At 42.1% G+C, this 26,198-nt stretch overlaps 1 protein-coding gene across 3 annotated transcripts in view; it reads right to left on the bottom strand.

Moving 5' to 3' along the window:
• LOC133258050 (ATP-binding cassette sub-family C member 4-like) overlaps positions 1 to 26,198 on the bottom strand; it is a 334,436-nt gene that overhangs the window by 219,317 nt on the left and 88,921 nt on the right. For 2 of the 3 annotated variants that reach the window (XM_061434384.1, XM_061434386.1), the window contains exons 21-23: positions 11,138 to 11,288; positions 3,192 to 3,311; positions 1,934 to 2,044 (exon numbers count right to left, since the gene is read on the bottom strand). In XM_061434384.1, the coding sequence (XP_061290368.1) occupies positions 1,934 to 2,044; positions 3,192 to 3,311; positions 11,138 to 11,288 (382 nt within the window). Of the gene's footprint in view, positions 1 to 1,933; positions 2,045 to 3,191; positions 3,312 to 11,137; positions 11,289 to 24,147; positions 25,807 to 26,198 lie in introns of those variants that run through there. The other variant, XM_061434387.1, reaches the window with a different exon arrangement.

Genomic DNA, 26,198 nt, shown 5'->3' with positions numbered 1-26,198 from the left:
AAAGTCCAGAGACAAACCCATGCACCTAAGGTCACCTTTGACAAAGGAAGTAAGAATATACAGTGGAGAAAAGACAGTCTCTTCAATAAGTGGTGCTGGGAAAATCAGACAGCTATGTGTAAAAGAATAAAATTAAAATACTCCCTAACATCATACACAAAAATAAACTCAAAATGGATTATAGACATCTATGTAACACCAGACAATATATCACTCTTAGATGAAAACATAGGGAGAATTCTCTCTGACACAAATTTCAGCAAGATCTTTTTTGATCAACCTCCTAGAGTAATGAAAATAAAAGATAAACTAATGGGACCTAATTAAGCTTTAAAGAGTTTGTATAGCAAAGAACACCATAAACAATACTGAAAAGACAACCTTCAGAATGGGGAAAAATATTTGCAAACAAAGTGGCTGACAAGGGATTACTCTCTGAAATACACAAACAGTTCATGCAGTTCAATATAAAAAAAAAAAAATCCCAATCAAAATATTGGCAGAAGATTAAAACAGACACTCTCTGACAAAGACATATAGATGGTCACAAAGCACATGAAAAGATGGTCAACATCTCTAATTATTAAAGAAATGCAAATCAAAACTATAGTGAGGTCTTACCTCACACTAGTCAGTATGACCATCATCAAACAATCTATAAACAATAAATGCTGGAGAGGATGTGAAGAAATGCTCCTACCCTGTTGCTAGGAATGTAAACTGGTACAGTCACTATGGAGAATGATATGGAAGTTCCTTTAAAAACTAAAACTAGAGCTACCACGTGATCCAGCAATCCCACTCCTGAGAAAACCAGAGAAAACCATAATTCCAAAAGGTACTTGCACCCTAATGTTCACTGCAGCTCTATTCACAATAGCCAGGACATGGAAGCGACCTAAATGTCCATCAACAGAGCAATGGGTAAGGAAGATGTGTGGTATCATATATACAATGGAATATTATCCAGCCATAACAAAGGGCAGATAATGCCATTTGCAGCAACATGGATAGACCTAGAGATTAAGTGAAGTATGTCAGACAGAGAAATACAGAATATGATATTGCTTATACATGAATTATAAAAAAAGACAACAAATGAACTTATCTACAAAACAGAAACAAAGTCACAGATGTAGGAAATAAACTTATGCTTATCGGGGGATAAGGGAAGGGAGGGATAAACTGAAAGACTTACTACTTATACATACTACTATATATAAAATATTAAAATAGATAATTAATAAGAAACAAATGTAAAGTACAGGGAACTTTGTAATGACCTATATAGGAAAAGATTCAAAAAAGGAGTGTATACATGTATACGTATTTCAGATTCATTTTGCTATACACCGTAAACTAAGACAACTGTGTAAACCAGTAAAATTTAGAAGAATAATCCGAACCAGCTACAGCAGGGGCCCAAGACACCACAGGTCTGCTGGAGGCATATTCATATCTGGTCTTTGCTCTTAAAGATTCTGAAAGTCAAGAACAGAAATTCTTTTCTAAAGGACAATTTATTTGAAATATTAATTAAAATGCAAATTACTAAAAAAAAAAAAAAGATACATGCACCCCAATGTCCATGGGGTATGGAAAAAGAATCTTTTATAAAGTGGATATACATATAACAGATTCACTTGGCTGTACACTTGAAGTTAACACAACATCATAAATCAACCACATGCCAATCAAAAAAATTTTAAATAGGTCTCAACAAAAACCTACTGTAAATAAATAAGTAAATGGATAAAACATAAAAGTTCTCAAGACACAAATGACTTCACATGGACCACACGGTGGAGTCACATGCTGCAAACACTTTAATTCATTAGAACCAAGCAGTATATATTAGACAAGATGGCAAGAGTTTAATAACTACAAAGCTACAAACTGTAAACATACTACAAATATTCACATATTTACTTACTTTCTACCAGGATCAGGGCCCCAAAAGCAACAACAGTGACAAAGATGGCACAGATGACATCCAGATACACAGCGAGCCATCGGGACGTCGTCAAAAGCAGGAACCAAGCCTCTGGATTTGGAACCATAATAAGTGTAATATATAAACAGAAAAACCATGTTAGCTGCTTCTCATGAGGGAGAGTATTTTCTCAGTTGAGCTACAGAAGGTTTTACACAGGTAGGACAGCAAAGTTACATACCCAAGGAACCTGAAGATTCCAGAAAACTAGGTTCTAACACAAGACAATGTATGGGACACACAGGAATCAGTCCAGGAAGCATGCACTGAAAACTTCAACTCACAGGTTATCAACAGAAACAGGATCACAAGAAGGAAGATGGAAAATCATCTCATCTGTGCATTCCCTGCAGTGCTGGGTCTCAGCGTGAAGATCATCCTCTCACATGTCGACTGTTCCCAGCTCTCTGACAGCAGAGAGCACAGCTCACACTGTTTCCAGCACTTTCTGCACTCACCACAGGGCCATGCAGTGTTTATTCTTAGGAGCCAGTATCTACATGACCAATGGCTAACAGGATCTGCATGTGATTTTCAAAATGCCATTTTATTTTCAAAATGCAGTAACGATTGAAAAGTTTGACCAGGATTTTATAGACTTAGAAGAAATTCTGAATTTTCTACCTAGGAAAAACAACTTCACTGATACAAAGTATAATCAAGTGGGTGGCAAATCAGGAAATTAGTTTCATCAATCATGTCTGCTACCCTCCATGCTTTGAAAAGAGTTGGCAAACTACAGCCTGGGGGATAAGAAAAGCGGCCACCTGGTTCTGAAAAGAAAATTTTATTGGAAAACAGCCATTCGCTGATGTATTACCTTTGCCTGTCTTTGTGCTACAACAGCCAAGGTGAGTAGTTGCAACAGACACAGTACAGCACACAAAGCCTACATTATTTTCTATCCGGATCTTTGCAAAAAAAATTTTACTGAGTCCTGCTTTAAAGAGACAGAAGTCCACAGGGCACAGTGATGGAAGGACAATGCAAGCCAGTCAGGGGAGAAAAGCAGGGGGTGACGGGGAAGAGGGGATCACAGAGGGGATACTGAAAGGAAGGGGTGGGCAAGGTGGGTGTGCAGAGGGGGACATGCAGGTGACACAGAGAGAGCTGCTGGCCTACTAGGCCACCTGAGATGGAGGTCAGGTCTCAGAAGGCAGCACATCCCATCTGAAAAAGTTTCCAGAAACTTACAGACCTGAGTGCAAATCCTGATATGTGTCGAACAGCTGCTGAAACCTCTGTTCAGCTTTGTATGCCCGGATGGTCCAGAGTCCCTGCAGAGAAGATGCTAAGTGGGAAAACACCGGGCTCCGAGCTGGGGAAGCAGAGACAGACACACAACAGAGAAAGTCAAAGAAGCTGGATGTAAGGAAACCCACTGACTCCTGGGCTATGTGGTGACACATCCCACCAATAGGAATCCTCCATGTGACCCTCACTCCTGCTCACATCAGGTCTCACTTTAATGACCTGGAGATGAAAGATTCTCTTTAAAACTATGTTTGACCAAATTAATTCACGGCTAGATTTAGATAAAGAAATTCTTTACTGGTTCTTTCATCAAGGTCCTCTCAAACATGCCTCCCTCCAAATTCTCCTGGCATCTCTCCAGGTGGAAATTGTTCACAAATTTCAAAAAAATTTATTGAAGTAAAGTCAATTTACAGTAATGTGTTAGTTTCAGGTATATAGTATAGTCATTCAGTTATTTTTTCTGATTATATTCCATTACAGGTTATTACGAGATGCTGAATAAAATTCCTGTGCTTTACAGTAAATTCTTGTTGCATACCTATTTCAAATAGTAGTGTGTCTATTAATCCCATATTTCTACTTTGTTCCTCCCTCCCTCCCAATCCCCTTTGGTAAGTTTGTTTTCTATGTCTCTGAGTCTGTTTTGTGTACAGATTTATTTGTATTATTTTTAGATTCCATGTATAAGTGATACCATATTTGTCTTTCTCTGACTTTAAAAAAAAAATATTATTCTCTAAGTCTATCCATGTTGCTTCAAATGGCTATATTTTTTTCTTTTTCATTGTTAACTAATCTTTGAATCAATAGCATTCTAAAATTTAATTCCTCATTAAAGTCCTCACCACCCTGAATTTTGATGAGTTACCTGTGTGCCGTCTCCACCTTAGATGAGTAGCCTAAGGGCTGGGATAGAGTCAGTACATCCCCCAACCCTGGACCAGAGCCAGACACAGGACAGGGAGAGGCGAATAAGGGGAGCAGACAGTCTGCCGCATCCCCTGTCCTAGGCCTCCCCCTGCACCTGCACCAGGAGCCTCTGTGCGGGTCACGGAGCACCCAGTGCTGCACCACCCTTGTGCCCACAGGACCCAGCAGATGAGGGGCCTTTGAATGGTCTTGACTTCTGCTCCGAGAGCCTGATGGATGCTTTCATAACTGCCCTGCTGGATCTCTGAACCGAGACATGATCTCACACTTTCCCTTTGTCCTTTGTTCACGCAAAGAGCTGAAAGTGACTCGGTGGTGCCTTTGTTCATGCAGTTGAGTACCTGTGTTCTCACTCCCGCATCCACACTGCTCTCTCTCTCTTCACTCTAGTGACTAACTTTTTAGCTTCCTATAATGTTTTGCTTATAAGAGCAACATAAACTCAGATGGATCTCATGCTCCAAATAATAAAGGCAAGGGACTGTGTTCAGGCCTTTTCTTCAGCCCAGCAGGTGTCCCAACCCACCCCCAGAACTCAGACAGGAAGCAGGGTGCTCACAGGGATGATGCAGGGGTTACTGGGCCCATCACCCTGTCAGGACAATGCCAAGAGTCCAGCTCCAGAGAGCACAGAAAACTCACCAGAACCAGGCTCTCATTTCCTAAGCAAATGAGGTTACATCAACACTATCCATCACAGACAGGGCTTCTGAACAGGAAGCAGACGTGGCTGTTCCCCCAGGGAGAGTCCTGGAATGAACTCTCCAGAGTGGCCTCCCTCACCTGCTTCCCTGTCAGGAGATCAAAGTGCAGCTGATTCTCTCTAGCAGGGATGGAGGGCAGGGTGGACTTTAGAAACCAGGTTTCATCTCAGCCTTGAACACCAGGGAACCAAACACCCCATCACCTACCTTACCTCATGCCCAAGAGTGACAGGCTGGGGGAATCTGGGCCTGTAAAATCTATCCTGCTTCTCTCAAACCCCATTTAGGGCTGAGCAGGATGCCAGGATGAGTGAACTGGAGGGTCTGCAAAGAAAATTAGCTAGTATAGGGGGAGAGGGGATGTCAAGGCTCTGTTGTTATGTTGCCCAAAGTAGCATATTTTTCCCACAAGCACTGAGCTCGCTGTCCTGAAGCAGACTATGTCCCAGTCATGGCGTCAGCTCACAGTCACAGACACGTGTAACCCTATAGTTCACATGACTGATGCCTGTGTTTCCCACAACCCTGAGGACACTTGGGGACACACCCCACCCAGGACGGCAGATCTTCCCGGGCAGGATGACCCCAGGCTGACAGCCCTGCTGCAGATGATCGTTCAAGCTATGTGAGACCTGCTAGTTGTGAGTAAGTTCTTGATTGCCTCGTGTTCAAGGTTCCAGTGCCTTTGGTTATGGCCAGCAAGTACTTTACAAGCATCAGTTCAAGAAATCCTCATGAGAACTCCAGAGACTGAGGGATTAAGAGCACTCAGTGCCCAAGATTAACTATATTAACCCACCAAAGTGACAGACCTGGGTGTGAGACATGACTTTCTTAATCCCAAGGTTGTGCTTTTAATCACAACAGCAGTGTCTCTGTTCAGTTCAGTTCAGTTGCTCAGTCGTGTCTGACTCTTTGCGATCCCATGAAACGCAGCATGCCAGGCCTCCCTGTCCATCACCAACTCCTGGAGTTCACTCAGACTCATGCCCATTGAGTCAGTGATGCCATCCCATCCTCTGTCATCCCCTTCTCCTCTTGCCCCCAATCCCTCTCAGCATCAGAGTCTTTTCCAATGAGTCAACTCTACGCATGAGGTGGCCAAAGTACTGGAGTTTCAGCTTTAGCATCATTCCTTCCAAAGAACACCCAGGACTGATCTCCTTTAGAATGGACTGGTTGGATCTCCTTGCAGTCCAAATGAGTCTCAAGAAGAGTCTTCTCCAACACCACAGTTCAAAAGCATCAATTCTTCAGCACTCAGCTGTTGGGGGCCAGAGTGAGGTACTCCGCCCATGGCAAAGGTCATGAGGAAGGAGGCTCGACATACGCAAAGGCGGGATCGAGCCTCAGGAGTCCCCCTGGAACTCCTCGAGCATCTACCCCCATTACCAGAGCCTGCCTACTTTACTACTTTGTGCTCTTACCTACACCTCTGACTTTACGGGGGGCTGTCCCCCACCACCTCTTTCGGAGAAGGAGTTAACCTAGAGCTCCAGTCAATAAAAACTCTTGGGTGTGACAAGAGTGTTTTAACCTACAAACTCCTCTGAAGGTTCTCTGGCCTGCCTGACAGGCTTGTCCAGCCACATGTGATCGCTCACAGCCTCCCAACCGTGAGAGGCACAAGATGCTTTAAACCCTCTAAAAACAGGTTCCTTAGAAAAGTTAGAAAACTATTAGTATAAGTATAATGGGCTAATTAGAAATTGTGTTGGTGAAGGGTTTTTCATTTGTTGAGCCAATGTTTGTTGCTAAGTCTCCATATCCCCTGCCCTTACACACATTAATGAATATATAGAATTGACCTTTGATATTAATCACGTTAGACCTTAGGCTAAGTAAATTCTTTCCTTAACTAAAACCCACTACACCCTCACCCTGTAGGAATGTAACTTTACTTGGGTGGCGTCTGTTTTGAGAATAATCAGCCCTGGAGAAATAAGTGTCCTGATTGACTGACCGCTGTCACAAGGAGAGGGTCGTAATTGTCAGCAGGCCCCCCCGGCCAGAAGATGATGTAACACCCCTAAGACCTCTGTATACATTTGTGTGAAGCACCTGACTTTAATAAAAGTCAGGACTGCTGTCCCCACGTGACTTTTGTATAACATCTTAGTGTATAAAAACAGACTCTGGAAAATAAAGAATTGGGATCAGTTTCTCGAAATACTGGTCTCCCCATGTCGCTCTCTCTCTCACTCTGGTTGAGTCTCCATCTGGAGCGCGGAACCCACCATGCTTACTAATTATGCCTGGGCTTCTAAGATCCGACCGGGGAGGCATCAGTGTCTCCTCTCCTTCGGGAGAACGGAAGGACGCCTGCGGCCTACGTAAGTGGTGCAAACTTCTTGTCTTGAAGTTTTATTGGTCCCCCGCGTAAACCAAGCTACTCAGCCTCTTTTCTCCACTGAATTTTCCTACTGAGCTATCCTTATTCTATTACTCTTTATATCTCTAATCAATATCTAATTGAAACTATCGTATCCTGATCCTCGCCTATGCCGTCTCTCCTTCGAATACCCTGGATCAGCCGGGGCTGGTCCCCGGCACTCAGCTTTCTTCATGGTCCAACTCTAACATCCATACATGACCATAGGAAAAACCATAGCCTTGACTAGACGGACCTTTGTTGGCAAAGTAATGTCTCTGCTTTTGAATATGCTAACAGTGTCTCAGAGGGAGAATAATTAGGGTTAAGGATGCTTGTGTGTGACGATGTGCATTTTTCTCCAGGCTTTCTTATATATGTTCAGAAAACCCTCAGGTACCATCCATCAGCCTTCACCACTACTGCACATCTTATTAAGCATCCGAGGTTGAACAGAGTTCCTGGGAATCTAGTATGAGAACTCCTTAAAACAGCAGACTTGATGATCCACGGTCCTAACACACCTGACACACATCCTAACTCTCCCCTAACAATGGCCATGGCAGACACTGCTAGTTGATCCCAGCATCTTTCAGATAGAACTTGGATATGGCTTCATCATTGAGGCATTGCCAAATGCAAAAAGTTGACAAGAGAAAGGCAAGCAAATGCCATCCTGGTTTTATGTACTTGTCCATTGCTATGCTCACTTTTGTAAAAATGTGCCCCTGAAAACCCTATTATAATTAGCTGGCAAATGTCATTAAGATGAAAATGTCAACCTAAGCTTCCAGAGGCAGTTAGGCAGTAGGATCTGAAACTAAACCTCAGGATGTCAGCAGTCTTTCACAGCGCAAGCAGGATTATGCCTTCTGGTCATAGCAGTCAGGTGTCCTTCTTTTTGCTGGTGGCTCCAGTAGTGACCTGAAGATATACTCTCACTCACTCAGTTGCTCAGTTGTGTCTGACTCTTTCTGACTCCATGAACTGTAGCCCACCAGGCTCTTCTGTCCATGGGATTATCCGGGCAAGAATACTGGACTGGGTTGCTATTTTCTCTTCCAGGAAATCTTCCCAACCTAGGGACTGAACTCATTTCTCCTGCTTCTTCTGCATTGGCAGGCAGATTCTTTTATCACTGAGCCACCTGGGAAGCCCTAAAACCTACTTTCAGTTACTTTTTTTATTTTATTTTATTTTATTTTTAAACTTTACAATATAGTATTAGTTTTGCCAAATATTGAAATGAATCCGCCACAGGTATATCCGCGTTCCCCATCCTGAACCCTCCTCCCTCCTCCCTCCCCATACCCTCCCTCTGGGTTGTCCCAGTGCACCAGCCCCAAGCATCCAGTACCGTGCATCGAACCTGAACTGGCGACTCATTTCATACATGATATTATACATGTTTCAATGCTATTCTCCCAAATCTCCCCACCCTCTCCCTCTCCCACAGAGTCCATAAGACTGATCTATACATTGGTGTCTCTTTTGCTGTCTCGTACACAGGGTTATTGTTACCATCTTTCTAAATTCCATATATATGCGTTTCAGTTACTTTTTAGAGAAAACAGTGGTGTCACCATTTCAGGCACAGACCCAACACCTAGAGAGAGCATAAACAGTTCTAATCGGCTGGCCAACACATTTGGTTACCTGGCGTGTGTAGGAGGCAGTATCTCAATTGAATTTAGGGTCTAACTTATTGCAGAGTACTAGGATGCAGGAAAATCCACATATCCCACAGAGATGATGACAAAGTTATCAGACTCTCCAGCTCAAATACTGAGAAAATCCTGCACTGCTTTTTAAAAAAGCCTCAGAAGCAGCCCTTCTCCCACTTCCATATGGATGGGAAATGGCCCTTCCCCAGGCAAAAATCTCTGTCAAGTGTTCCTTCTGGAACAACCCCTCATTGAATGTACCAGAGAGCTGCTTTTCAGCAAGACTCTTGAATGACCCCATTTCATGGGCAGCCTCAAACCATAAAATATATGAAGCCTTGTCTTCACAGAAGACTGGATGGAGCTCATCATTCCTCTTCTGCCTCCCCAGGTCCTTCCATCAATCAAGTCACATCAGCAGGATGTCACACACACCTGGAGTCTACTGCTCCCCATCCATCCACACACCTCACAAAACTGGACCTTACAAAAGTTAGCTGGTTCTCTTGATGACTGAAATTTTTCTTTATACCTTTTGTGAAATAGATGGTCACTATTCTTTTTGCAACTAATTAGCAAATATCTCTTTAAAAGGTGAAATTGTTAGTCGCTCAGTCATGTCCAACTCTTTGTGACCCCATCAACTGTAGTCCACTAGGGTCCTCTCTCCATGGAATTCCCCATGCAAGAATACTGGAGTGGGTTGCCATTTCCTTCTCCATGGTAACTTCCCAGCCCAGGGTTCGAACCAGGGTCTCCTGCATTTCAGGAAGATTCTTAAGTCAACAGGGAAGCATCTTATGTGTTTATTATAAAAATAAAACATGCAACTGCCACAGTGAAATAAAACTCATTTGACTGGATAACCGAGATTTTTTTCCACTTGGTAGATACAAAGAACCATGAGGCTCAACATTCTCTTCTTGGCTTGGTTTCTAGAAGGTTAAGTTGGTATTAATTTGTAATAATTATTTATGGTTGAGGTCTCTGATATGAACATATTCCCACCTTACTTTTTGGCTATGGTTTTTATAACTGTTGAAAATATATACTTCTACTTTTCTTATTAGTTTTAATATTGATGAAATATGTACATTAATAATAAGATAAATTATTTCATCATCTGTGATTACCTGCACGATAGAATGATTAGTCATAAAATGTGATCCCCATTATTTATTTATTTTTGGATGCATCTTGCAGGTTCTTAGTTCCCTGACCAGGGACTGAAGCAGCAGAAGCACAGAGTCTCAACCATAGGACCACAGGAAAGTCTCTGTTCCTGTTATTCTAAAACTAGGAAGCTGAATGGAGTTATAAACTAAATGTATACTGAACAGATCCCCCTCTCGTGTCCTCCTAAGGAATTCTTTTCAGCATCACTTATATGAATAACTTTAAGAAAGGGGGAACCACAAACAGTGTGGAATCACCCCAAATACTAGTAATGATAAAGAGCAAACCTGCAAATAACAGGGCTTATCTTTTCAGTAGGGCTTCCCTGGTGGCTCAGACGGTAAAGACTCCACCTGCAATGCAAGAGACCTGGCTTCAGTCCCTGGGTCTGGGAAGATCCTCTGGAGAAGGGAATGGCTACCCACTCCAGTATTTTTGCCTGGAGAATTCCATGGACAGAGGAGCCTGGTGGGCTACAGTCCATGGAGTTGCAAAAAGTCAAACACAACTGAGTGACTAACATATGTCTTTTCAATACATTTAACAACTTCAACATACTTGAACATGTGAAAAAAAGTATTTTTCAAATATATCACTTCTGATATATACTTCATGAGGTCTCCTTTACTTTTCTAATCGTTTCCTTTCCTTGTCATTTCTGGTAACTTCAGGAGGAGAAAAATTGTTTATTTTCATTCTATATTAGTTCCAACATGATAAAATATTTTTAAGAAAAGTATTTACAGAGTGGATACTCTGTGTTAGGAAATATGTCATGAACAAGACAGAAATGGTCCCTGTCCTCATGGTGCTCACATTCATCCTCCTTGTGCTAAAATGCAAAGATGCAGCTGACCTGCCACCAGTTTATTGCCTTAAGAAGCACGCTGACTCACAGTGGCCATAACATTCAATTATCTAATGTTGACTTGTGAGAAATTCCAGAAGACAGAGTCTGCAGAATTTCAGGGGTCTGGTTAATTATGGCATAAATGGAAGCCAGCCTGCACTGCCATCCCAACCTGAGAGCCCCAGTACTCACTTGTACATTCCAGGCGTTTCACATCGCGCGATGTCCTTAAGAAATACCACTGGAGGACAAAGAAAATGATGCCAAGTGGAATCACAGGTATAGCAATCCAAGGAATCACAGCTACCATCACAACTACCACACCAACCATAAGAAGAAAAGTCTGAAATAGCAAAAATAGATGCAGAGGCCTCCTTATGAAGGGTACTTTTTAAAGATAAACTGTAATGATTTGTTCTATTTGGATTAAACTCCTTCCCTCAAAAAGATTTGTTGGGACAGCACGGAATCTTTCCCTTCCAAATAAATAAAATTATAGGTGGTCCTCATGATATTTAGTGCATATGCTGAACAGGATGATAAGAATTTTCTAGGTATCCACACTTGTGATACACTCAGTAGCCCTTTGAGGCAGGCATTACTACTTTTAACAGATGAGAATATTTGAGGTTCAGAGAGTAGGAGTTGAATCCCAAACTATCAGGAGTCAGCAGGTGTTACTAGAGAGATGAGTGAGCAGGCATCACAGGTGAGGAATCCAGATGCCTCAGCTATACATGGAGGAATAAAGAAGTGGTTAAATACAAAGTCTGTGTCCAGAAAAGTAGGACAAAATTTAAATGTCGACCTTTGGAAGTAGGAATTTCTCTTTCAAGATTTTCTATCCATACTTAATACTTACTGAGTGTTGACTGTATACAGAGCTATACCTTCAAACCTTCACATATATTAACTCATTAATCCTCACAATAGCTCTATCTAGTAACAGTATTGTCTTATTTTACAGATGGAGAGAGTGAGACACAGGGAGAGGAAAAACAACTTGACAGACACTGCAAAGCCTAAGTCACGAAACTGGGAAGTCCATGTCATGAGTCTTTATGACATATATAAGCTTGCCCCCAATATACAGCCATTTCCTAACATTATAGTAAGTATTTAAAATGCCTATTCCAAAGGTTAATGATTGTAACAATGACAGATTCCATTTACCAAATGTTTACTGTACGTAAGACAATGGGCTAAGAGTTCCATGAGCATTTTCTTAATCATCACATTATCCCATGAGATTATTCTATCTTGGTCAAAAAAAAAAAAGAGAGCAGGTAGAAGAGAAAACAAAATCATTGGTTGTTGCTGCTTTAAGCATCCATCTTTATCAGGAAAAGTATGATACCCTTACTTTTTAAGAATGCAATCAATATTTAAGAATGCAATCAACATTTAAGAATGCAATCAACACTGCCTGCCTATTATGACAGTGGGGTGTGGTGGTGGGATGTGCAGTTTCAGTCTGGGCCAAGGCCTCCGAAGCTTATGATCTCAGGTGGATATGAATTCATGGTGATCTGCACAAGGCAGAGAGTGCTGTGGAAACACAGAGAAGAATTCAGGAACACTTTTAGACAATTCTAAGAGACTTCAGAGAAGGCAATGGCACTCCACTCCAGTACTCTTGCCTGGAAAATCCCATGGACAGAGGAGCCTGGTAGGCTGCAGTCCATGGGGTCGCTAGGAGTCAGACACGACTGAGTGACTTCACTTTCACTTTTCACTTTCATGCATTGGAGAAGGAAATGGCAACCCACTCCAGTGTTCTTGCCTGAAGAATCCCACGGACGGGGGAGCCTTCTGCGCTGCCGTCTCTGGGGTCGCAGAGAGTCGGACACGACTGAAGTGACTTAGCAGCATCAAGAAGAGACTTATGGCCAAATTTTACAGGCTGGTTGAACAATAGAAAGAGTGGCAAGAAAACTTGCAGGCAGCAACTACAATTGATGGAAATTTTGACCAAAATGAAACTGGGATAAGACGGTTGAGATGCTTGTCTGAGTTAACACTGGTTGTTCTGGGTCCTCTCAGCACCAGCACCTGCATCCATGCTCACCACCCCAGGGCCTCCCCACCTTGTCACCCAGGGCAGCTGGCCCAGGTGCATCTCTGAGGGATGGGTTAGGGGTGGTCATGCCTGTATCACAAAGACTTGGGTTATAATTTCACAGCTCTTCCTGATCAGTGTTCTCAGAGGATCTTCACAACCATCTTGTGAATGAGAAAAGTAAGAACTTCATTTTCATTTACAGATATGGCATAAAGATTGGAGGGTAAGTGGTTGTCCTAAGTTTTCCCAGGAAGGATGGCAGGTCAAGGTGAAAGACAGGAGCAGTTTGTACTCAGGGAATCCTAGAGTCTTGGCCACAGGCAGGAGGAGCCTGGAAGGAGAAGGAAATGTCCAGAACTGTGACTCAGTGTCCAGGAGCCCTTGGGAACCAAACTATATTATCTGGATGGAGACCCATGTGCTTTTCCTGTTTTTCGCACATCTGCTGTGGTATCAAAATAAAACCCAGAGTGAAGAGGATGGGATTCAGAAGCAATACTTCCCAGTCATTAGTGGAAAAAAATAGCCCTGACTGACCTCTCTCCTATTAGACCTACAGATGAACAACTGCTTACAGCCACTGCATTCAGCATGCATTCCACCTGCTACAACCTTCATGTTCATGGGGAGGGGTTCTGCCAGCTCCGTCTAAGTCTGGTCTTAAGTCACCCGGCTTGCCATTGTTGATTGTCATAAGTGAAGTGAAGTCGCTCAGTCATGTCTGACTCTTAGTGACACCATGGACTGCAGCCTATCAAGCTCCTCCATCCATGGGATTTTCGAGACAAGAGTACTGGAGTGGGGTGCCATTGCCTTCTCCAGTGTCATAAAAACCTGCTAAAATGTCAATAAAAAATTCAAATTACAGTTTTTTAGCATACTCACTGGCTTAAAGCTCAACATTAAGAAAACTAAGATCATGGCATCTGGTCCCATCACTTCGTGGCAAATAGATGGGAAAACAGTGGAAACAGTGGCTGACTTTATTTTGGGGGGCTCCAAAATCACTGCAGATGGTGATTGCAGCCATGAAATTAAAAGACAGTTACTTCTAGGACTTCCCTGGTGGCTCAGATGGTAAAGCATCTGCCTACAGTGCAGGAGACCTGGGTTCAATCCCTGGGTCAGAAGATCCTCTGGAGAAGGAAATGGCAATACACTCCAGTACTCTTGCCTGCAAAATCCCATGGACAGAGGAGCACAGTAGGCTACAGTCCATGGGGTCGCAAAGAGTCGGACACGACTGAGTGACTTCACTTTCACTACTACTTGGAAGGAAAGTTATGACCAACCTAGACATCATATTAAAAAGCAGAGACATTACTTTGTCAACAAAGGTCCATCTAGTCAAGGCTATGGTTTTTCCAGTAGTCATGTATGGATGTGAAAGTTGGACTATAAAGAAAGCCGAGAGCCAAAGAATTGATGCTTTTGAACTGTGGTGTTGGGGAAGACTCTTGACAGTCCCTTGGACTGCATGGAGATCCAGCCAGTCTATCCTAGAGGAGATCAGTCCTGGGTGTTCATTGGAAGGACTGATGTTGAAGCTGAAACTCCAATACTTTGGCCACCTGATGTGAAGAGCTGACTCATTTGAAAAGACCCTGATGCTGGGAAAGATTGAGGGCAGGAGGAGAAGAGGACAACAGAGGATGAGATGGTTGGATGGCATCACTGACTCAATGGACATGAGTTTGGGTAACCTCCGGGAGTTGGTGATGGACAGGGAGGTCTGGCGTGCTGCAGTTCATGGGGTCTCAAAGAGTAGGACACAACTGAGCAACTGAACTGAACTGAACTGAGCAGACTCACATCATTTGATGGACAAAGTTCATCAGTTTCAATAATTTGGCTTTCCCCAGGTGAAGGCCTGTTAAGACTAACCCAGCCTGGAAGATAACCTGGGAAGCAGAGGTAAAATCAAAATGAAGGGCTCCACAGAAGCTGAGCCAACGCTTTTTCCTTAGGTATGCATTCGGTTCAGTTCAGTTCAGTCGTTCAATCGTGTCTGACTCTTTGAGACCCCATGGACTGCAGCACCCCAGGCCTCCCTGTTCATCACCAACTTCTGGGGTTTACTCAAACTGACGACAATCACGTTGGTGATACCATCCAATCATCTCATCCCCTGTTGTCCCCTTCTCCTCCCGCCTTCAATCTTTACCAGTATCAGGGTCTTTTCAAGTGAGTCAGTTCTTCGTCTCATGTGGCCAACGTATTGGAGCTTCAGCTTCAACATCAGTCCTTCCAATGAACACTCAGGACTGCTCTCCTTTAGGATGGACTGGTAGGATCTCCTTGTTGTCCAAGGGACTCTCAAGAGTCTTCTCCAACACCACAGTTCAAAACATCAATTCTTCGGCACTCAGCTTTCTTTATAGTCCAACTATCACATCCATACATGACTACTGGAAAAACTATCACTTTGACTAGACAGACCTTTGTCTGCAAAGTAATGTCTCTGCTTTTTAATATGCTATCTCAGTTTAGTTCAGTTCAGTTCAGTCACTCAGTCATGTCCAACTCTCTGCAACCCCGTGGATCGCAGCACACCAGGTTTCCCTGTCCATCACCAACTCCCAGAGTTCACTAAGACTCACGTCCATCGAGTCAGCGATGCCATCCAGCCATCTCATCCTCTGTCCTCCCCTTCTCCTCCTGCCCCCAATCCCTCCCAGCATCAGAGTCTTTTCCAATGAGTCAACTCTTTGCATGAGGTGGCCAAAATACTGGACTTTCAGCTTCAGCATCATTCCCTCCAAAGAAATGACAGGGCTGATCTCCTTCAGAATGGACTGGTTGGATCCCCTTGCAGTCGAAGGGACTCTCAAGTGTCTTCTCCAACACCACAGTTCAAAAGCATCAATTCTTCGGCACTCAGCTTTCTTCACAGTCCAACTCTCACATCCATACATGACCACTGGAAAAACCATAGCCTTGACTAGACAGACCTTTGTTGGCTAAGTGATGTCTCTGCTTTTCAATATGCTATCGAGGTTGGTCATAACTTTTCTTCCAAGGAGTGTCTTTTAATTTCATGGCTGCAGTCACCACATGCAGTGATTTTGGAACCCCCCAAAAATAGAAGTCTTACACTGTTTCCACTGTTTCCCCATCTATTTCCAATGAAGTGATGGGAGCAGATGCCATGATCTTCATTTTCTGAATGTTGAGCTTTAAGCCAACTTTTTCACTCTCCTCTTTCACTTTCATCAAGAGGCTTTTTAGTTCCTCTTCACTTTCTGCCATAAGGGTGGTGTCACCTGCATATCTGAGGTTATTGATTTTTCTCCCGGCAATCTTGATTCCAGCTTATGCTTCTTCCAACCCAGGGTTTCTCATGATGTACTCTGCATATAAGTTAAATAAGCAGAGTGACAATATACAGCCTTGATGTAATCCTTTCCTATTTGGAACCAGTCTGTTGTTCCGTGTCCAATTCTAACTGTTGCTTCCTGACCTGCATATAGGTTTCTCAAGAGGCAGGTCAGGTGGTCTGGTATTCCCATCTCTTTCAGAATTTTCTACAGTTTATAGTGATCCACACAGTCAAAGGCTTTGGCATAGTCAATAAAGCAGAAATAGATGTTTTTCTGGAACTTTCTTGCTTTTTTGATGATCCAGCGGATGTTGGCAATTTGATCTCTGGCTCCTCTGCCTTTTCTAAAACCAGCTTGAACATCTGGAAGTTCATGGTTCACATATTACTGAAGCCTGGCTTGGAGAATTTTGAGCATTACTAGCGTGTGAAATGAGTGCAATTGTGCGGTAGTTTGAGCATTCTTTGGCATTGCCTTTCTTTGAGATTGGAATGAAAACTGACCTTTTCCAGTCCTGTGGCCACTGCTGAGTTTTCCAAATTTGCTGGCATATTGAGTGCAGCACTTTGACAGCATCATCTTTCAGGATTCAAAATAGCTCAACTGGAATTCCTTCACCTCCACTAGCTTTGTTCATAGTGATGCTTCCTCAAGGCCCACTTGACTTTACATTCCAGGATGTCTGGCTCTAGGTGAGTGATTAAGTTGGCCATAACTTTTCTTCCAAGGAGGAAGTTTCTTTGAATTTCATGGCTGCAGTCACCATCTGCAGTGATTTTGGGGCCCAAAAATTAAAGTTTGACATTGTTTCCACTGTTTCCCCACCTATTGCCATGAAGTTATGGGACCAGATGCCATGATCTTAGCTTTCTGAATGTTGAGTTTTAAGCCAAATATTTCACTCTCCTCTTTCACTTTCATCAAGAGGCTCTTTAGTTCTTCTTCACTTTCTGCCATAATGGTGGTGTCATCTGCATATCTGAGGTTGCTGATATTTCTACGGGCAATCTTGATTCCAACTTGTGCTTCATCCAGTCCAGCATTTCTCATGATGTACTCTGCATACACGTTAAATAAGCAGGGAGACAACATACAGCCTTGACATACTTCTTTCCCCATTTGGAACCAGTCTGTTGTTCCATGTCCAGTTCTAACTATTGCTTCTTGACTTGCATACCGATTTCTCAGGAGACAGATCAGGCGGTAATGTAACCCCATCTCTTTAAGAAGAAGACCCATTATTAACACTCTCAGAGCTCCAAAGTTAGATTACATACCTCAGATTTCATGCCACTAAACTCTGCAATAATTTAAAGCAGTTGTCTCTGACATCTACTTGTAGGTAATAGTATAGCCACCCTCATTGTGGATTGAATATCTCATATATATATATATATATATATATATATATATATTATCATGGCATCTGGTCCCATCACTTCATGGGAAATAGATGGAAAACAATGGAAACGGTGTCAGACTTTCTTTTTTGGGGCTCCAAAATCAATGCAGATGGTGATTGCAGCCATGAAATTAAAAGACGCTTACTCCTTGGAAGGAAGGTTATGACCAACCTAGATAGCATATTGAAAAGCAGAGATGTTACTTTGCCAACAAAGTCTGTCTAGTCAAGGCTATGGTTTTTCCGGTGGTCATGTATGGATGTTAGAGTTGGACTGTGAAGAAAGCTGAGCACCAAAGAATCGATGCTTTTGAACTGTGGTGTTGGAGAAGACTCTTGAGAGTCCTTTGGACTGCAAGGAGATCCAACCAGTCCATTCTAAAGGAGATCAGTCCTGGGTCTTCTTTGGAAGGAATGATGCTAGCTGAAACTCCAGTACTTTGGCCACCTCATGCGAAGAGTTGACTCACTGGAAAAAACTCTGATGCTGGGAGGGATTGGGGGCAGGAGGAGAGGGGACGACAGAGGATGAGATGGCTGGATGGCATCAGTGACTAGATGGACATGAGTTTGAGTGAACTCCAGGAGTTGGTGATGGACAGAGAGGCCTGGCTTGCTGCAATTCATGGGGTTGCAAAGAGTCGGACATGACTGAGAGACTGAACTGAACTGAACTGAATTGAAACAGTGTATGTGTTTACAGTTATATCAATATACATTTCTGAATCTTTTATTGCCAGGTATCTCAAACCCTTTATAGAAGTTGGCAGAAGATGAAAATAGCATCTAAACAAAAAGTCATTTGAAGAAGGAAACAAAAGATTCTGGTGTACTTTACACATGCCTTCCTTGAAACCAACCTCATTTCTTTCTCCTACATTCCCAGGCATTCCAAGAAACCCAGTTAAAGCTACTCATATAATTCCCCCCATCTACTTGGATTTCAGGCCCATATGATGGCCCATATCACCATGGCCAGTGTTTATACACCTCTGTTACACTGGCACAGAGACAATAATGGGTATATAGAAAGAAACATATTGTCCCAGAAGCAAGTGACTCAAGTACTGATGCCCCCCAATAAATAGAATCATTATTTTTATGTATTTCCCATTTGGAGCACACTGTTTGGAAAATTATATCCAAAGTCTGTGAATCCACATGAACTAATAATAAAAAAAAATTCTTAGATGAAATCTTTCACTTTAGAGAAAATGGTGATTTTTTTACAATTCAGAAAAATTCTTTAGTTTGCAGAGAATGACAGCCTACACCTAGAGAGGATATTCCACTAGCCCAGTATTGTGCTGAGACAGGATTTAGAACAAATCTTCCTGCATATTAACATGGAGGGTAAGACTCTACACCCATTCTCAATCTTAGTAAAAACTGGGATATACCAACAACATGAAAAGATGGTAATGGGAATTAAATGAGGTCACACACATAATGTGTTAACCAGTTCATGCATAACAAATAGAAACTTTAACTCCATCATTACTACCATCAGGTGCTCTGGGTGCCAGCAGCCAGGGGAGGAGGGTGAGGTGTTCATAGACTGATGAGCCCAAAGAATCTTAATCTCATGAAGTTGGGCCCTAACACACCTCTCATTCTAACCACTAGAACAGTTTAGTATTATCCAAGAACGTATCAGAGCAGGTGCAATTTTTCTTAGATGTGGTGATGAGGTCACATGTAACGAAGTGACTGTGGCTTTTCTTTGGTCACAGTGAAATTCACATCTGAGGTCTATTTTGTTTGAAGATGCACTTTTAAAATAATATGACCAATAAACTTCATGCCTACTACAGTTTTCGTCCTCTGAGTTATCTTTCCAACTCTAAGCCTTCCAAAGACTGACAAATTTTGGGACATGGCAGTAAGTAATATTTTTTTGAGATGTTTCTTTTCTTTTTTAATATATATTTTATTTTATTTTAATTTTATTTTATTTTTAAACTTTACAATATTGTATTGGTTTTGCCAAATATTGAAATGAATCCACCACAGGTATACATATATTTTAAAGAGATTTTTTTTTCTTATTCAGTATCATTTTTCTCTTTCAAGTTATCCTTTTTCTGAGTGAAGACTGGCTTTTTTGAAACTCCTAAGCACTTATGGGAGACTAAGGGGAAAAGTGTTGGATCTCTGAATCAACAAAACCAAACAAGATTATTCAATATAGACCAAAGAGAAGATCAATTTGACATTTACTATTTTATGCACCATGAACTGGTACACTGATACCAGTGGAAGTACAAAATCTGTATTTTGTAAACTCATGAATCTCAAGAAGTTGAACTGTGTCCACTCCAGGTCAGCATTCTTAGTGGAAGCAAGTAGCCTGGTTAGGTTGTCAGGATGACTAAGGCAGAGGATAGGTCCCCACCACCTATGGAAGGAAGTCCCACGAGCATCTTTCATCCTCCAAAAGGATGCTGTGTTGTGAGCAGCTGTGTATGACAAGCCACACTGTTTTCTAAATGATTTGTAAGTGAAATATATAAAAAAGAAGCAAAGAAAAGAAAATAATGCTTGTGAAAATGTTAATGGTTTTGTTTAAAAGACTGTCCAACCAAAAAACTTGAAAATAAGACTTTGCTTTATTGCTAGAGGCTATAGAATTTCTTTTTGGAGAAGGCAATGGCACCCCACTACAGTACTCTTGCCTGGAAAATCCCATGGATGGAGGAGCCTGGTGGGCTGCAGTCCATGGGGTCACTAAGAGTGGGACATGACTGAGCGACTTCACTTTCACTTTTCACTTTCATGCATTGGAGAAGGAAATGGCAACCCACTCCAGTGTTCTTGCCTGGAGAATCCCAGGGATGGGGGAGCCTGGTGGGCTGCTGTCTGTGGGATAGCACGTATGGGAGTCGTACACGACTGAAGCGACTTAGTAGTAATATAGGATTTCTTTGGAAGGAATGATGCTAAAACTGAAACTCCAGTACTTTGGCCACCTCATACAAAGAGTTGACTCATTGGAAAAGACTCTGATGCTGGGAGGGATTGGGGGCAGGAGGAGAAGGGGACAACAGAGGATGAGATGGCTGGATGGCATCACTGACTTGATGGACGTGAGTCTGAGTGAACTCCGGGAGTTGGTGATGGACAGGGAGTCCTGGCATGCTGTGATTCATGGGATCACAAAGAGTCGGACACGACTGAGTTACTGAACTGAACTGATGACAAGTTTTCTCATAACACAGAGATCCACAATTTTCTAGATCTAGCGAACAAAGAAGTAATGGTTATGCCATGCTTCCAAATACCAATAATGGATGACACTTCATAAGACTTGTCATGAGTCCAAATCTCAAGTATTTCACAGGCTTTATATAATCTCATTCTCACATCAATATGAGGAGCGATTATCCTCTCCATCTGCAAAGCAGGAAACTGATACTCAGAGAGGCTTATTGATTTGCCCAAATTCAAACAATTCAGTCATTATGACCCCAAGTCTTTTTTTTTTAACTTCTGCCTGATACTGTATCACATATAGATACTGTATCACACATCATATATTTCCCCTTCTGTCTGCATTTTTGAACCCTATTGGGTTTCTTGTGGTTCTATCTGGTGTCTCCCATGAGGGGGCCAGTTCTAGATTCCCAGCTATTTAGGGAATAACAGCCTGTTCAGTTAAGAGAGAAGAATGATCATTAAAAGATCTTAACAGTGCTCACTGGGCTTCCCTGGTGGCTCAGTAGTAAAGAATCTGCCTGCCAATGCAGGAGATGTGGGTTTGATCACTAGATCAGGAAGATCCTCTGGAGAAGGAAATGGCAACCCACTCCAGTATTCTTGCCTGGGAAATCCCATGGACAGAGGAGCCTGGAGCACTGCAGTCCATGGGGTCACAAAGAGTCGAATGCAACTAAGTGACTAAATGGCAACAGCAGCGGTTCATTCTGTTCATAGTTTTTCAGGTACTCTGTTTACCAGATCTAATTCCTTGAATCTATTCATCACCTCCATTGTATAACCATAAAAGATTTGATTTAGGTCAAACCTGAATGGCCTAGTGGTTTTCCCTACTCTCTTCATTTAAGCCTGAATTTTGCAATAAGGAATTGATGATTGGAGCCATAGTCAGCTCCCGGTCTTGTTTTTGCTGACTGTATAGAGCTTCTCCATTTTCAGCTGAAAAGGACATAATCAATCTGATTTTGGTGTTGATCATTTGGTGATGTCCTTGCATAGAACTGTCCCTTGTGTTGCTGGAAGAGGGTGTTTACTATGACCAATGTGTTCTCTTGACAAAACTCTGTTAGCCTATGCCCTGCTTCATTTTGTACTCCAAAAGCTAGACTTACCTGTTACTCCAGGTATCTCTTGATTTCCTACTTTTGCATTACAATTCCTTATGATGAAAAGGACATCTTTTTTTTGGTATTAGATCTAGAAGGTATTGTAGGTCTTCATAGAACCAGTCAACTTCAGCTTCTTTGGCATTAGTAGTTGAGGCATAGACTTGTATTACTGTGATGTTGAATGGTTTGCCTTGGAAGAGAACTGAGATCATTCTGTCGTTTTTGAGTTTGTACCCAAGGACTGCATTTCAGACTCTTTTGTTAACTATGACAGCTTCTCCGTTTCTTCTAAGGGATTCTTGCCCACAGAAATAGATACTATGGTCATCTGAATTAAATTCGCCCATTCCTGTCCATTTTAGTTCACTGATTCCTAAGATGCCAATATTCACTCTTGTCATCTCCTGCTTGACCACATTCAATTTACATTGATTCATGGACATAACATTCCAGGTCCCTATGCAATATCATTCTTTACAGCATTGGACTTTACTTTTACCAACAGACACATCCACAACTGAGTGTAATTTCCACTTCAGCCCAGCTGCTTCATTCTTTCTGGAGCTGTTAGCAGTTGCCCTCTGCTCTTCCCCAGTAACATACTGGATACCTCCCAACTTGGAGGCCTCATCTTCCAGTGTCATATATTTTTGTCTTTCATACTGTTCACGGGGCTCTCACAGCAAGAATACTGGAGTGGGTTATCATTTCATCCTCAAGTGGACCATGTTTTGTCAGAACTCTCCAGTATGACCTGTCTGTCTTGGGTGGCCCTGAATGGTATGACTCATAGTTTCATTGAGTTACACAACCCTTCACCAGGACAAGGCTGTGATCCATGAGGAAGAAAGGAAATGAGGATTCAGTCATTTAAGTTCGGCCAAGCTGTTGATTGTTGTTGTTGTTTTCTCTTCCTGAATGAGGGATGTGTGAGGAACAAAGGTTTTGCAATTTGGTTAAACATTTTGCTGAGGGCAGCTGTGTGCAACTTTTGATGCTCAGAGAAGTCCTTCTTTTTTTAATTTAATAAGTGATTTTTTTGATATTTTAAAATTTATTTATTTTTAATTGAAGGATAATTAAAATGCCTAACTTTAACTTCCACATCTTACCTTCATTTTCATTTGTCTTATTTGTAGGAAGACTTCTTGGAGGTGATGATTTCAATGACAAAAGCAGTGCATAATTGAGACTATTTACTCAATGTTATTTGGGACTTTGGAAAACTGTATGAAAATTATGTTAATTTGAAATATTTAGTGACCAATGGTCAGTTTTGAAAACAACTGGTGTTTATTCTATGAGTCTACATAAGAAAGTGTCCCTTAAAATCTTCAAGAATTACAAACCTAGAATCTCTGTAATACAAACTCATGAGATGATATTTATGGGCCTGGAAACTGTGTCTGACAATAAATTTAATACAACATAATGCCGATGTCATCAGACAACTTTTCTCACTTAAAAATACATATGATGTTTTAAAAATAACTACTCATTACTTAGTGCTCAACATGCATTCAGATGTTATGAAAATAATAATATTAAAACAACTTCATTTTGCCTTCCCACAACATTTATGGAGTTGGTATTATTTTCTCTATTTTACTGAGAGGAGACTGGCTTTGTGGGGCAGAGACAGGAAGAGGGAGAGCTGGGATTCAAGCTTGGAAAGAGAGACTTCAGGGCTTCCCATGCCACTGTACTTTAAAGTTGTTGACATCATAAATGATTATCAGGTGGAATTGCACTACATAAATTGATTTTTTTATGCTGCTTTTCCTTCATCCTTTTTGAAATGGTGAACAGCTCCAATTTGCCCAACAACTATAATGTGACCGAACAGGAAACTTCTCTGGTAGAGTCAGTGTACAATATGGTGCACAAACTCATGATTGCCCTCTGTTGGGATGTGGTCTCTGAGTGACATCGTCTGAGTAGATGGACTGTCCTGCAGTGTGGACCACTACTCAGAACCCAGGGTTTCCCTTCCCACACTTGGCATCACTATTACAAAATATTAAATAAATTATCTAATATATTGTTTAAGAGAATGAGAAGGAATTAAATGATGAAAAGTACACCAAATAAACTTTAGAAGTAATAAAAATGATCAAGAATCTTCCAAGGTTTATAAAATACACCAAGGATAAGCAGAATCATCAAAAGTGAGTTGAAAACAATTGGCACAAACTATTTCTTTTAAAACAAAACTGAACAACCCCCTTCCAGCCCCTTCCCTTCCCTCCTCTCATTGGTGATGGGGAAGAAAGACTGATTCCCACATAGCAACTCTGCTTCCAGCAGCACCTCCAGCCCCACCATCCACAGCAGCCTTTTCTTTTCATCTAGGATTAAAGGTCACCTCCTAGAAGCTCCGCGCACCTCCTGGACCAGGCTCCATAACTGCCTCCAGCCCCCACATCCACTTTGCCTTCCAGGACTTCCTCCACAGAGCTCCCATAATTAGGATTCCAAAGGAAGCAAGGGGTGAATCTCTGGATATCTCCCTCCCAAAGGGAGGCTGCAGGAGACCACCCATGACGGGAGGGGTCTGGCTCACCCCTGTTCTTTAGGACCTCAACTCTAAGCACTGTTTGTTGAAGGGAAGGAGGGAGAGAGGGAAATACCACCCACCACCTCACACACACACGCAACTCACAAACTGTACACCCCAACAACCAGCAATACCTCCTCAGACCCTACATTCCAGATGGGCCTGTCTCCTACTTCATTCAAACTCCTTCCAGGAGTAGCCAGTCTTCACCTCAACTCCCTCCATACCTCCTGGATTTTCAGCCCTTTGCACTCTGACCTCCTCACATCTGAAACCTGCTTCTCAGGTCACCAACACCTCCTGATTCCAAATCAAGCAACAAGTTTTCACAGACTCACCTTCTCGTTTGCACTGAGCAGATGTGTCCTTCCTTGATTCCCCAACCTACTTCCTTCTTTCTCTCTTGCTGTTCACTGTGTCTCCTCTCCTCCCCTTCTCTCTCTGCTTTTTCTCTGATATCGAGTCTTCTTATATTGGTCCCTAAAAATGCTTCCCTCTCTCTGGGCAGTCTTGTCATCTTCACAGATTCAGCTACTACCTGCTCAGTGAAGGGTACACAGGCTCCATGCTCATCCCAGGTCTCTCCCTCAAACACCAAACTCTTACTTTCAATGACCTACAGGACACCTCCACCTTCAACTTCAAGATAACTGAACTACAAGTGGCAGAGCTGGGATTGGAAATCAGCAAGACTGGAATTTTCCCTCCTCTTTAATGAGAATGTTTCCTACTGAAATCAGGTAGTATCTATCCCTGTTCCTCTATACATCATGCAAAAATATGTGACAATCTGACTATGACCACTAACTAACCATGTGCTAGTAAGCACATGGCATAAACCCAAGTTAGCCCACCTTACCATAGCAAAGAAACAGAACCATTCACAAAATATTTTCAAAGTAATTCACAATCACTGTTAAAATGTGACACTGTTTTCAAGCAAAAATAGTTTCTGGGGATAAATTACATAGTTAAACCCAGAAGCGCACATTTATAAAATAAGTTTGCAGAAGATAAAAAAAAAAAAAAAAAATCAGACATCTTTGCAGTAAAAGTCCTCTGCCTCTGAGTCCCAGAGTAGTTCACACTGGTAACAGTTGAAGCCATGCCCACAGGCTACACTGTCTGCAGTCAGATCTCTGCTGCATTTTTGTGTGCAGCTTTTGACAATGCGTTTCATTTCCAAAATTAACACCTGAGAAGAAAAAGAAAATTCCCCACAGACTAAATAACTGAAAAGTAGACAGAATTAAATAACAGAAAAATACACCCCACATGAGCAATGATACTGAATGAGGAGATGAGAGTGGAGATGACCCTACATCATTCTTTAGAACCTCAAGTTCACAGACAAAAGAGAGACTCGATAGAAGGTATTCCTGTAGGTCTTTCTCTCTCTCTCTCTTAAGACACCTTAAGACAGAGCAATCAACCTGTGAAAAGAATAACTGCCTACAAAACAAAAGACATTTTCTGAAATGACTTTGATCCTGGAATCAAATTACTGGCTTAAAGGCTTTGTATCTTTAATAACTGCTCTCTATTGCCCTTGTTGGACTTCCCAGGTGGCTCAGTGGTGAAGAATCT

Source organism: Bos javanicus, chromosome 12, assembly GCF_032452875.1.
Source record: "Bos javanicus breed banteng chromosome 12, ARS-OSU_banteng_1.0, whole genome shotgun sequence".
Lineage (NCBI taxonomy): Eukaryota > Metazoa > Chordata > Mammalia > Artiodactyla > Bovidae > Bos > Bos javanicus.
Note: the sequence above shows the minus strand (reverse complement) of the source record. Positions and strands in the feature narration are given on the sequence as shown.